The 12683-nt window shown below is 42.7% G+C and overlaps 1 protein-coding gene across 1 annotated transcript in view; it reads left to right on the top strand.

The window, feature by feature from the left end:
* EYS (eyes shut homolog) overlaps positions 1–12683 on the top strand; it is a 1768116-nt gene that overhangs the window by 1681639 nt on the left and 73794 nt on the right. Inside the window, exons 32-33 of the mRNA XM_036871239.1 lie at positions 5688–5854; positions 6656–6800. Coding sequence (XP_036727134.1) covers positions 5688–5854; positions 6656–6800 — 312 coding nt within the window. The remainder of the gene's footprint in view (positions 1–5687; positions 5855–6655; positions 6801–12683) is intronic.

Raw genomic sequence — 12683 nt, forward strand, 5'->3', positions numbered from 1 at the left:
AGCTGATCTCCCTGTGCTCCAACCCCATCATTTTTATCAAGGTAAATTACACTTAATACATTATAATAGTTTACCATATTGGAAGAATAGTTTGAAGAAATTATAACAAGTCATGTCCACTCTTTCTCTACTAATAAATCAAAATTTCGTCCCAAATAAAACACTTCAGAAAGATTTCTTTTTTTCCCATTGGAATTAAAAGATTGTTGGATCAGCTGAATGAGGATGATCATGTTTCTAGGTTGTTAAAAGTCACAATATTAACCTTTGGATTACCTGGTGAGGGCTGAAATACACGAGGTTTCCGCAGCACTCTCTATATGAAGCTTTTATCACAAATGCTCCCTCAGAACGATCCGAGGAACAGCCCTCCAAATGGTCCTGAATGCCACACAGGGCACCTGAGAGTGGCTTCTGCGTCTTCCCAGGCCATGGGATCTGTTTCTGGTGTGTCCTTTCAAGCAGACCACATGACAGCACATGCCTGTCATGTTCATGGTTTACAGCATCCCATGATTGACCTGCGTCAGTGGGAGGAATGGCAGGACAGGTGCCCCCAGGAATTCTCTCCCATGCACAGGTCTGTGTTATTGCCTTTATCCATGTCTTATTCTTCCTTTTGAGGAGTTAATGAATCAATGGCTCCAACTACCAGCTACTCTTCACCAGGACTTCTTTCCAGGTGAAGCTAATTAGACCATCTCTAATTACTGTTACTTAGTTTGTGTGTTTCTTCTCGTAAGAACTCCATTAGAATTACCCTAAGGCAGAAAGGATTGTTGCACTGTTCTGCCTATTTTCTCTCTCTGTTTTGTGTCGCTCTTTTTCCTTCAGGTCAAAGTGACCTGCATCATTTTTCCTGGGCTTACTATCAGAAACCTTTGATACCCTTCCTCCCTCCTATATAATAGATTTCCCCTTCCTGTCCATGCTTGTGGATTAAATCACTGTTGGTGAGAATGTAAATTGATACAGCCACTATGGAGAACAGTATGGAGGTTCCTTAAAAAACTAAAAATAGAACTACCATATGACCCAGCAATCCCACTACTGGGTATATACCCTGAGAAAACCATAATTCAAAAAGAGTCATGTACCGCAATGTTCATTGCAGCTCTATTTACAATAGCCAGGACATGGAAGCAACCTAAGTGTCCATCGACAGATGAATGGATAAAGAAGATGTGGCACATATATACAATGGAATATTACTCAGCCATAAAAAGAAATGAAATTGAGTTATTTGTAGTGAGGTGGATGGACCTAGAGTCTGTCATACAGAGTGAAGTAAGTCAGAAAGAGAAAAACAAATACCATATGCTAACACATATATATGGAATTAAAAAAAAAATGGTCATGAAGAAGCTAGGGGCAAGACGGGAATAAAGACACAGACCTACTAGAGAATGGACTTGAGGATATGGGGAGGGGGAAGGGTAAGCTGGGACAAAGTGAGAGAGTGGCATGGACATATATATACTACCAAACATAAAAATAGATAGCTAGTGGGAAGCAGCCACATAGCACAGGGAGGTCAGCTCAGTGCTTTGTGACCACCTAGAGGGGTGGAATAAGGAGGGTGGGAGGGAGGGAGATGCAAGAGGGAAGAGATATGGGGATATATGTATATGTATAACTGATTCACTTTGTTATAAAGCAGAAGCTAACACACCATTGTAAAGCAATTATATTCCAATAAAGATGTTAAAAAAAGAAGGTCCAGCCAGGTTGGAGAACCACTGATGTAAATAGTAGAAGAAATAATCCACAAACAAACAAATCCAATAAACTCTTCTAAATAATTTAGGGAACAAAATGTCATAAACTTAATTATAACCACATGCTTGTGACACAAACGTTTTATTTTCCTTCCCAAGATTTTATACAATATACTTAGAATCTATGACCTTCACCACTATCATCCCTAGTGCATCACACACTTCTAAGGACCAACTGAGAAGGTTCAAGTGACCTGGCAACTCTTTGTCTCAAACTCTTTGGTCTTTTCTTCCAAAATGTCATGGTAGCATCCTTCACTTTGTTTCCATTCTTCATCATCATTGCCCTCGCCACTATCCCTCTCCTCACCTAGATGAAGCTCTTGCTTCCATTCCACTGGCCTCTGCCTATGATGAGGTCAGATGCTATTCTGGTCTCAGCATCTCATCTTCCCCCATGAAATTTCCTCTAACCAGTGTCATGAGTTGTTATAATGCTAATTATGACTCACCATAACACACCTCCTTCAAAGCTCTCTGCTTAACAGTATTTGTGGAACTGAGTTACATCTCTTCTTCCTAGCCACAAAGAGACCAAATTTGTGTTGGGTTTTTTTCTGTACATTCTAAAAGGATTTTTATTCACTTCCTAGATCTTGTTACTCTTAACTTCTCTTCATCTAAAGTCAACTCCCATCGTTCCTTCCTCCCTCTTTTACCACTTGCAGCATAATTGCTCTAAATCCTTCCTTCTCAGCACCAGCTCCTAAGTACATACCAGTGTTGGGGGAATTCTTTTCTCATGGGATGTCACAAACACTACATATGAACAGGGTGGCAAGAATCAACAAACATGCATGTTGTGTGTGTATTGCCTGTATTCTGGCTTATGCTCTGTTGTCTCATGGACATTTTCACAGCACAGTTCAAAGAATTTCAAGAAGTGACAGTGGAGCATTAAATCAAGCTCTTCTGAACACAAAGCCCTGTGTGACAGCACAGGTCACATGCCTCGACCCTCCTAAAGTTATTAACATCCGTCAGGCTTCATAAACAGATGGGAAGCCTATTAAAAAATACATATATATTTCCAGAACCTAGCTTCAAAGATTCTCATACAAGTGGTATAAGATAGCTTCTAGAATCTGTATTTTTGACAAGCTCCCTGAGTGATCGTGATGGACCTCCTGGTTTGCAAAACACCACCTCAGCGCAATTCCAAGTCCCTAAAATACTGTTCACCTTCCCAGCCCCAGCCCTGGTAGTCAGCTGCTTTTCTTTCCCTATCTACTCTGTCACCCACTACAAGGGTGCAGAGGGGAGGTCCAGATTAAGAGTGGCAGAGGCAACCCTAATAGACCCATGGCTTGCAGATACAATGCTGTCATCTGCTTCATGGTCTGATTTGCTCCCTGGCTCTCCTTATCCCCGTCTCCTAGTGCATCTCCACGTCTACACTCTGGGATGTGTCTGTGGGCAGGAGCATCTATAAACTAGAGTCAGCCTCCTTTCCCAGACCCTCCTTTCCAGGCTCCTATCTCTGTGCCTGACAGGCCATTCCTCCTGGCTCTGTAAACCAGACTCTTCAGAACCGCCCCCAACTCCTCCCTCTTTCTCAACTCTTCACTCCAAATGGATCCATCCTTTCAAAGTTTCTTTCCAAATCACACACAAATTCCTCCCCTTTTTTCTGTCCCCTCTGCCACTGCCTTGATTTATTTAGACCTTAATCTCTCCTCTCCTGAGTCACTTAAATGATCTTCCAATGAGGTTCACTATCTGCCTCTGAGTTCTATCTGCACCTCTGCTATGAGAGTCCTCTAAAGGCCATATCTAATGTAATTCTCTCATTCAAAATCCTTTCATGGCCTGTGACAGTCTCCAGTAAAATATTTAAACTATTCACTGTAGTATAGGAGGCCCTTAAGTACATGTCTCTTTCCCGCACATACACTTAACGCCAGCCCCACCCAGCTCCCAGAAGCTCCCTAAGGATACCATGTTCTTGCCCCTCCTGGGGTTTTGCAAAGTTATTTCCTCAGCTTCGAACATCTGTCTTCTGCATCCCCCCTTTTCTCACCCACCTAGCAAATTCTTTTTGGTTGTTTTATGGGTTAGCTCAGAAACCAACTCAAAATCACCTCCTTGTAACTGCCCTAACCTTCTCCCCATACTGTTACAATGACTGTCCCCCACCCCGTGCTGCTTCTCGTCCACTGACCATGGCAACTGAGCCAACCCTGTGAGGACTTTGAGGGTAAAGTTGTTCCTGGCGTGAAATGGGCTGCCAGAGACTTAGAACAGAGGAATGGCAACAGGTCGGGAAGGAAAGAAGGGTGAGGCTCAGGTAGATCTGCTCTCCCACCACCAGCTCAGTCCACAGGACACCGTCTCCACCCCAACATCCTGAACAATTTGCAAAGACGATTCAGATGCCGCTAGAATCTCTCAAAGAGCCCCATTCGCAGCCACAGGCGGACTCTGCTGTCCCCTTCTCTCCCCCACCCCTTTTCCCGTCTGCACTCCAACACCCTCCTGAGACATTGCCTCCAACTTCTAGGGATGCTTTCTCTCCTTTCTAACTGCCTTCCTGAATGTATGTTTTCCCCTGGGAGTTCTCCCTATTTTAAATTCTCAGCCCAGCTAACCCGCCACAGCACTGCAGGCGGGAAGAAATCACCAGAGAGAGAGAGAGAGATTTGCTGGAAGTTCCCGACATGCTTAACAATGGCTCTCACCCAAGGCACTTCCAAAATAACCCAGCTCAGGGTTCACAGCAGACCCATGAAAAAGGCAGAGGCAGAATTCAAGCATCTCTAAATAATACTTCAGTCTTCTGCTTTCAAGTGCTTTAGGAAACCCACCTCCCTACATTATCTGGAAACCTCAGCCCTGCAGATTTTTTTCTCTCCTTTACCTTTATCAACCTAACAACCAAGAGAAGCTGAGGAAGTAGACAAGGTATCACCCTTAGAAATACAGAGGGGTGCTGTGCACACCCAAATTTGCCCACATCCAAGGACTCACTTCTGCTTTTTGCCCTGTGATTAAACTTCTTACTTCAATGGGGTCCTTATTCTTCCTCCAAGCAGAAGTCCTTGCCTCAATTCCGTGACCAGCGAGCTTCAGTTTCAAGGTCCACAAACACACCTTTGAGAAACGGGGTGATGTATTTTCTCTATGCTGTCCACAGACCTCTTGCCCCCATCGAGCTCTAGAAGCTCTGCCTTGACCTATGTGTGTACTGCCCATCTGCCAGGACCCACACCACTAACCATCCCAGACGTTCCTAAAGCCACCAAACCTACTTCCAGGATCTTCCCTTAGTGCCCGATGCCAGGACTCTCCCAACCACCTGCCCTTCCCCATGGGTCTCTATGAGCTGCATCCTGAGTGTTCGGGGCTCTGCAACTCTGTGTGCTGCATGAATGGCCCTGGACTAGTGCAGGGAGAGGGCAAATAGGGAACGCAGAAACATCCAGCCTTGAACTACTCATGGGGGTGTGGTTGAGAGCTTTTGCAACAGAACAATTGGAACACACTCTGCAACTATAGAAAGAAATCTTCTTTATACTCTCCTCAAACCACAGAGAGAAATTCAAAGCTGATGCTAGGTTATCTCAATCATTTGAATCTCATTCAGTACCAAAGCAGCTTTTTACTCCACTGTGAAGTTCTAATTATGCTGAAGTACACACTGAATTTCATTTAGACACGAAGGACATTTTAATTCCCACTTTTTAGTTATTGAGCATTCCCCGGGGTTGACCAGAACCCTCATGCTCAGACAGAGTCTGTGGGTTTGGATAATAATACGCAGTTTCACACACACCTGAGTGCGGATGAGAAGTTACCTGTGGGTTATAACTCACTGTTCGGGTCTGTGACTCAGAGCCAGAGGGTGAAGCAGCTGCCTAGCCTCCTGGGTTTCCTCTCAGTGGGCCTGCCCTCTGCCTCTTCTCCCTCCAGGGCTGAGTGGTGATGACTTCCTGGCCGTTGGTCTGCGCAGCGGCCGCGTGGTTTACAATTACAACCTGGGATCTGGCACAGCAAGTGTCAGCAGCGATCCCCTCGATCTGAGCCATGGGATCCACACGGTCCATCTGGGGAGGTCCTTCCGAGCAGGCTGGCTGAAGGTAAAGGGTCATCCCTCCATCCGTCCCACAACCTTACTGCGTGCTGCTGTATTATCGAATCTGTGCTGAGGGACAGAGGTGAAAGAGCCGGGACGCCTGCCGCCACGAATTTCACAGACTAGCGCACAAAAGAGAAGACTAGGGGGTGTTGCAGTTAAGTGGTGTGGGGATAAATTAAAGGATGACTAACATAAACAAGGTGAGAGAGAGGATTCAGGGAATGCTTCTCAAAAGAGGTGACACTGGCGTAAATAGCAGTTCAGAAAAAGAAGCATGGCGAGAGTGGGTTTAAGGAACACCAATAGTTCGGTCTGGTTTTCAGGCGAGGGAAGCGAAAGGTGTGGCTGGAGAGAGACAAGGTCTGTATCATCAAAGGACTTATCTAAATAGTTTAGATTTGCATCCGGAGAGCTGTGGAGAGCTACCAAGAAATTTAAGAAGGGGGCTGGGTGCCGTGGTCAGTTTCCATTTGATGATAAATGCCTGGTGGTCATTTGAGAATGGATATGAGAGGGAGGTAAGGCCAGATGGGGGAGGCCCAATGGGATGCCAGCTCCTAAGCTTTGAAGAACTGTGATGTTGATTGAGATGCAGAACCATGACTGCTAGCTATTTCATAGTAACAGACACCAGTGGAGAAGCAGAGAATTAAGTGGTAAAGTGTTTTTGAGTTCTTCAAAATTCAGGTCTTTGTAAGTTTTCATGCCAAGTTAATGGGAAATAGCAAAAGAGTATCTAACAGTTCACCCTGGGGAATCAATTTCTTTTTTAATAAGCTTTGAATTTTTTTTCCTTTTGAAGGTAGATGATCAGCAAAATAAATCCATCATCTCCCCAGGAAAACTGGTTGGTCTCAATGTCTTCAGTCAGTTTTATGTAGGTGGCTACAGTGAATACACTCCAGATCTCCTACCAAATGGAGCCGATTTTAAAAATGGCTTTCAAGGTAAGACATGGACGGATTTTACACTATACCTACTTGTCTCAAAATTTGAGAAAAGAAAAAACTTTTAAAGAGTATATTTCTAGTTCTAAAACCAGCAGTGAGGATTGCTTTCTAATCAGACTTGATCAGAGTTAGATTTTAATGGAATACATTCATTCATTGTTTATTAATCACTTAACTACCTATGTACTAGGTGTTAGGGTGTTTCAGTGAACAAAACTAGGATTCCTGCACTCACGAATTTACATTCTAGTTGGATAAAGGCGGGAACAGACAATAAACACTAAATGTAGTAAATAAATAAATTATATAATAGTATAGGTAATAAATTCTGTGGGGGGAAAAGGACAAGTAGAGCATGATATGGGAGGTCAGGATTGTGGGTCATTTTTATATAAGGTGCTTTTTAATATAGGGTAAGTAGGGTAAACCTCATGGAGTCACAGTAAAAATTGAAACTCCATCTAACTTTGGAATGTACTTGATATAAAAGATGATGGACAGATGGCTGCCACCTATCCACACCATGAAGATATGGCCCACAGAGGTCACCAGAGGCCAAGGGGATTAAGAGAAAACACCACAATTGGACAAGCAATCGTACTGCCATAGCCTGTCTCCTGTGTTCAAAAAGGAACATAGACTCAGGCCTTCCCTATAAAGCTGATTCATAGTGGAGTTACCACATAAAGGCATGCTTTGAATTGTTATAATAATACATTTGGTAAAAATAAGCATTTTGGTGGCTCCTAGTCCCAGAATATTTGGCCAAGGGGCTGCTTGTTGTAGTGTCCTAAGCCACTCACCCATGACCAGCCTACTCTCCATCAGAAGCCCAGGATTAGGGAGCAGGATGTGATGCATTTGGGTCACTTGAGTTCTCTGCCTGCCTGGCAACCCCATTCTCCCCACCCCCACTGACTTCTGCCTAAACACAGATGCAGGATGCCATGTACTTGAAACATATGAAAACAACACAGCTAATCCAACATAATACAAGGCCAGTTTCTAGTAAAACTACTTCATTCTGCCAAGGCTCTCAAAGAAACTTTTTCTTTGAATGTATAATCCGTGCTGATTCTCAGAAGAGTGTCTTAAAGAATAGTTTAAAGCATATTAAGGCTCTATGCTCAATGCTCAACAGTTCTTTCACTGAAGGAGATCATCTGAAGGGCAAAACAAATCAATGAGGTTTTAAAACATTATATTCAAAGAAAAGGATGGGTAAATTTATAAATGTGAAAGAAAGCACATCTTCCACTCAATGAAACACAGACCTTGTTGGGGGTCATCAAAACCTGTTGCCATTTGTTCCCACACACACTGCTTCTGTAAATATTCTGCATATAATCAAGCATAAGAGTGTGGATTCTGGAATCCAACTGTCTGAATATGTGTCCCCTCTGCCACCTACAAGCTCCATGACCCTGGCGAGTCAACCAACCTCCTCGTGACTCACTGTGCCTCAGCTGTAAAATGGGACAATCACAGCACTTCTCTAGTTCCAAGAGTGAGCTAACGGAGAGAGACCACAGAGCTTAGAGCTCTCAGTATGTTAGCAACGATGATGATGCTGGTGGTAGGAGGAGGCCCAGCTCCAGTCAAACCTTTGCTCCTCTTTCTCTGCCTCACAGACGTGGCTCTGGCTCTAGTCACGTTGCCTTCAGATCCAGGATCTGCCAGGTAGTAGCTGTGTGACTTTTAGCCTGTTACTTACACTCTCTGAGCCTCCATTTTCTCCTCTGTTAAAAAAAAAAAAAAAACCTACCTCATAGGGTGTTTGTAAGTTAATCAATTAAGTAAAATAATTATGTTAAGTGCTTATACCAGAAACCAATACATGATAAACACAATAAATGTTAGCTATTAGTGGTATTCCATCCTACTGTCAGAGGGCTTGATGCTTTCAAAGTTATCGAAGTCTAACATTTCCTGGTTTCCTATTGTCTTGTTTTTTTCCCTTCTATTAGGAACTTTCCTTCACATCTTGTTAACAAGAACAAAGACTGGCTTTCGTCAATACCTGTCATTTTCTCCTTAAGTCTGTTAATGAGCCTACACTCAGCACATACACAGCTGTCCCTTCTTCTGACAGAAATAACTACATTGACAGGCCTGGAAGCATGCCAAGCTTCTTAGGATAAAAATCTTGGGTGGGTCTTCTTGGAATTGCCACTTAATCCACAGTCTTATGGAAACTCCAGGACCTTAGCTTAGCCCTTAATTTTATCATTTGTCTCTTGAATCCTTCCTCAATGTCTGCATCTCCTCCATCATAAACTAGCCTTTATTATGTACTACAAATTATAGACAAGTAGTACCACCCTATCATCATGACTAGATCACAACTGTACTATAAACCTGATTCCCCAGAGCTGATCTCACTGGTTTTAAAGAGTGATACAAGGTGACTTTAAAATATAGATTTCTGGACCCTGCTTAAGTGAAATCTCTATGATGAGGGTCTAAAAATTTGCATTTCAATGAGCCTCCCCAGATTTGGAAGCCACTATGTTAATCAATCATAACAAAGCAAATACAAAGCTTTATGGAAGAATTTGATAATTAGGTTAAGATTATCACATTTGTCTTTAGAATGATGATTAAATCACACACAGTAAAAGAGTATCTGACATAGGCTTTCACATTTCTCTAAACACTCCAGATACATAAATCTAATCCAGAAGTCCTCAGACTAAAATACAAATTCTGTCTGTTGATCATGCCCTTTTGCTTTTGTTCTGGAAATGTTTATAATGAGCCATTATTCTCCCTATAGCCTTTCATGTTCATGAAGAGGTTATTTAACCCTTCTCCAGATTAAAAAATCTACATATACTAGGCACAGAGGGCCTTACTGTTTTCCTGTCCTAATAAGAGGGATTCTTCCCTCTTCTCTAAAGGCATAGGGTTCTCAGGCTGAGGTTCATGGATGGGATTCAGTGGGTCTCTGAGTCTCCTGAAATCACACACAAAATTGTGTGTGTACCGGTATGCATTTTGCTGGAGAGGAGAACCATAGCTTTCATCAGTGTTCTAAGATCAGTTACTTTCACCGCCAGACCTATTTAATTCTGATGTAGAATTTAAAATCACTTTTGACTAGTACGAACATAGGGAAATCTATTATCCTATCTATCGATTATTCTAGTGTCACAGCAGCTAGTGTTCATTGATACAGGGATTATTAAACATTACTCAACTGAATAGTGTAGACATAAAATAGATTCAGGTTCATTAACAATGCTGTAAAGATGTTATTCCAGCCCGAAAATGCCCCATACCATTAGTACATGCAGTTTCTGGCTAGTTCAACTTTTCTTGTTCTGTCTCTGTCTGCCTGTCTGTCTCTCTCTCTTTTTTAATTCCATGAGATTTTTCAAACTAGAGCCCATAAGAGAAGAGTAATGAGTTCACTGCAATAAGTTACAAATTCTCTTACTGTCAAAAAAAAAAGCTATCACTTATTTGGAATTTCACCAGTCTTTCCAATATCATAGTTCCAAAAGTCTTTTTCATACCCATTTTATCACATGCAAGATATAGGCATGGAATACCTGGTGCATGGTACTATACTAAGCCGATTATGTTTAATCTGCTGTATAAATAGGAGTGAAATTATACAATATATATTCTAGAAATGGCTTCCACTGTAATTGCTTTTACACTGTATCTTATGTTGACTGACATGAAGCATCTCTCTATGAAATAAACACATATAGCTATTAGTGTTAGCCAAATGTTTCTCTAAATATAACAATGCTACATTTTTAGCCAAAAACATATTTTAGCAGTTCCTCATAACAAAAGTATTTTATTTATTCATATAAAAGAGAAATTGTTTTAAATGAACACTTCAGACATTAATACATATTACAGTCATTTAAACAAAGCTTTTTTCAGAGTATGATTATAAAAACTACGAAAACTTAATGTTAGCATCCCACTGTCTTTGCTAAAGGAAATGTTTTTTTAATAAAGGAAAGAGTGAATTTCTGAGAGTGTGGAAGGGGATACAAGACCTACATATTGCCAGCATTATACTACTAGTTCATGTATATTTTCTTACTCCTCTTAACTCATGAAGTAGTTATATTTGTTCTCATTTTAAAGGTGGAAAAATTGACAGATTTGGGTCATCTAGCCATTATGTGGCAGAGATTGTAATTGAACCCAGAGCCACCTGACTCCATCCTCTACTTACATTTTTGCTCTGAGTGCATTTCACTCTGCAAAAGGCAAATTTTACATTCCACATATAAGTAAGATCATACATTATATGTGTGGAAAAGAACTTTCTAAGGACACGTACAAAGGTAAATCCCTGAGAGAAAAAAAGAGAAATGTGACAACATAAGTATTATAAACTTCTCCACATAAAAATAAAAAAGAAGCCGCCATAAACAAAATTAAATACCAAATATTAAACTGGAGTAAGTATTTACAGTATGTGACAAACAGCTAATGTGCTCGTTATATAAAAAGGTCTTTCAAATAAGTGTTTAACAGGGTATAGAAAAAAGGTAGATAGAGAAAAACAGTAAATAATAAGCAACTGAAAGGGAAAATTATAAATGACAAATCATTGAAAGGCTTTCAACCCTAATTAAAAATAGCAAAAGGAGGGGACCTTCAAGATGGCATAGGAGTAAGATGTGGAGATCACCTTCCTCCCCACAAATACATCAGAAATACATGTACATATGAAACAGCTCTTACAGAAGACCTACTGAATGCTGGCAGAAGACCTCAGACTTCCCAAAAGCCAAGAAACTCCCCATGTACCTGGGTATGGCAAAGAAAAAACAGAGACAAAAGAATAGTGATGGGACCTGCACCTCTGGGAGGGAGCTGTGAAGGAGGAAAAGTTTCCACACACTAGGAAACCCCTTCACTGGTGGAAACGGCGGATGGCGGGGGGAAGCTTCAGAGGCACAGAGGAGAGTGCAGCAACAGGGGTGCAGAGGGCAAAGCAGAGAGATCCCTGCACAGAGGATCAGTGCCGACCAGCACTCACCAGCCTGAGAGGCTTGTCTGCTCACCGGCCAGGGCAGGTGGGGGCTGGGAGCTGAGGATCCGGTTTCAGAGGTCAGACGCCAGGGAGAGGACTGGGGTTGGCTGCTTGAACACAGCCTGAAGGGGGCTAGTGCACCACAGCTAGCCGGGAGGGAGTCCGGGAAAAAGTCTGGACCTGCCAGAGAGGCAAGAGACCATTGTTTCAGGGTGCACGAGGAGAGGGGATTCAGAGCACCACCTAAATGAGCTCCAGAGATGGGCGCAAGCTGCGACTATCATCGTGGACACCAGAGATGGGCATGAGACACTAAGGCTGCTGCTGCAGCCACCAAGAAGCCTGTGTGCAAGCACAGGTCACTATCCACACCTCCCCTCCCTGGGAGGCTGTGCAGACCATCACTGCCAGGGTCCCGTGACCCAGGGACAAATTCCCTGGGAGAACACACAGCAAGTCTCAGGCTGTTGCAATGTTATGCCAACCTATGCTGCCGCAAGCTCACCCTGCATTCCAATTATGACTACCGTACACCTCCCTCCCCCTGGCCTGAATGAGCAAGAGCCCCCTAATCAGCCGCTGCTTTAACCCCATCCTGTCTGGGCAGAGAACAGATGCCTGAGGGTGACCTACACGCAGAGCTGGGGCCAAATCCAAAGTTCAACTCCAGGAGGTGTGCAAACAAAGAAGAGAAAGGGAAATTTATCCCAGCAGCCTCAGGAGCAGTGAATTAAAACCCCACAATCAACTTGATGTACCCTGCATCTGTGGAATACCTGAATAGAAAACGAATGTTCCCAAAATTGAGGTGGTGGACTTTGGGAGCAATTGTAGACGTGAGGTTTGCTGTCTGCAACTGATTTGTTTCTGAT

This window comes from Balaenoptera musculus, chromosome 12 (genome assembly GCF_009873245.2).
Source record: "Balaenoptera musculus isolate JJ_BM4_2016_0621 chromosome 12, mBalMus1.pri.v3, whole genome shotgun sequence".
NCBI lineage: Eukaryota > Metazoa > Chordata > Mammalia > Artiodactyla > Balaenopteridae > Balaenoptera > Balaenoptera musculus.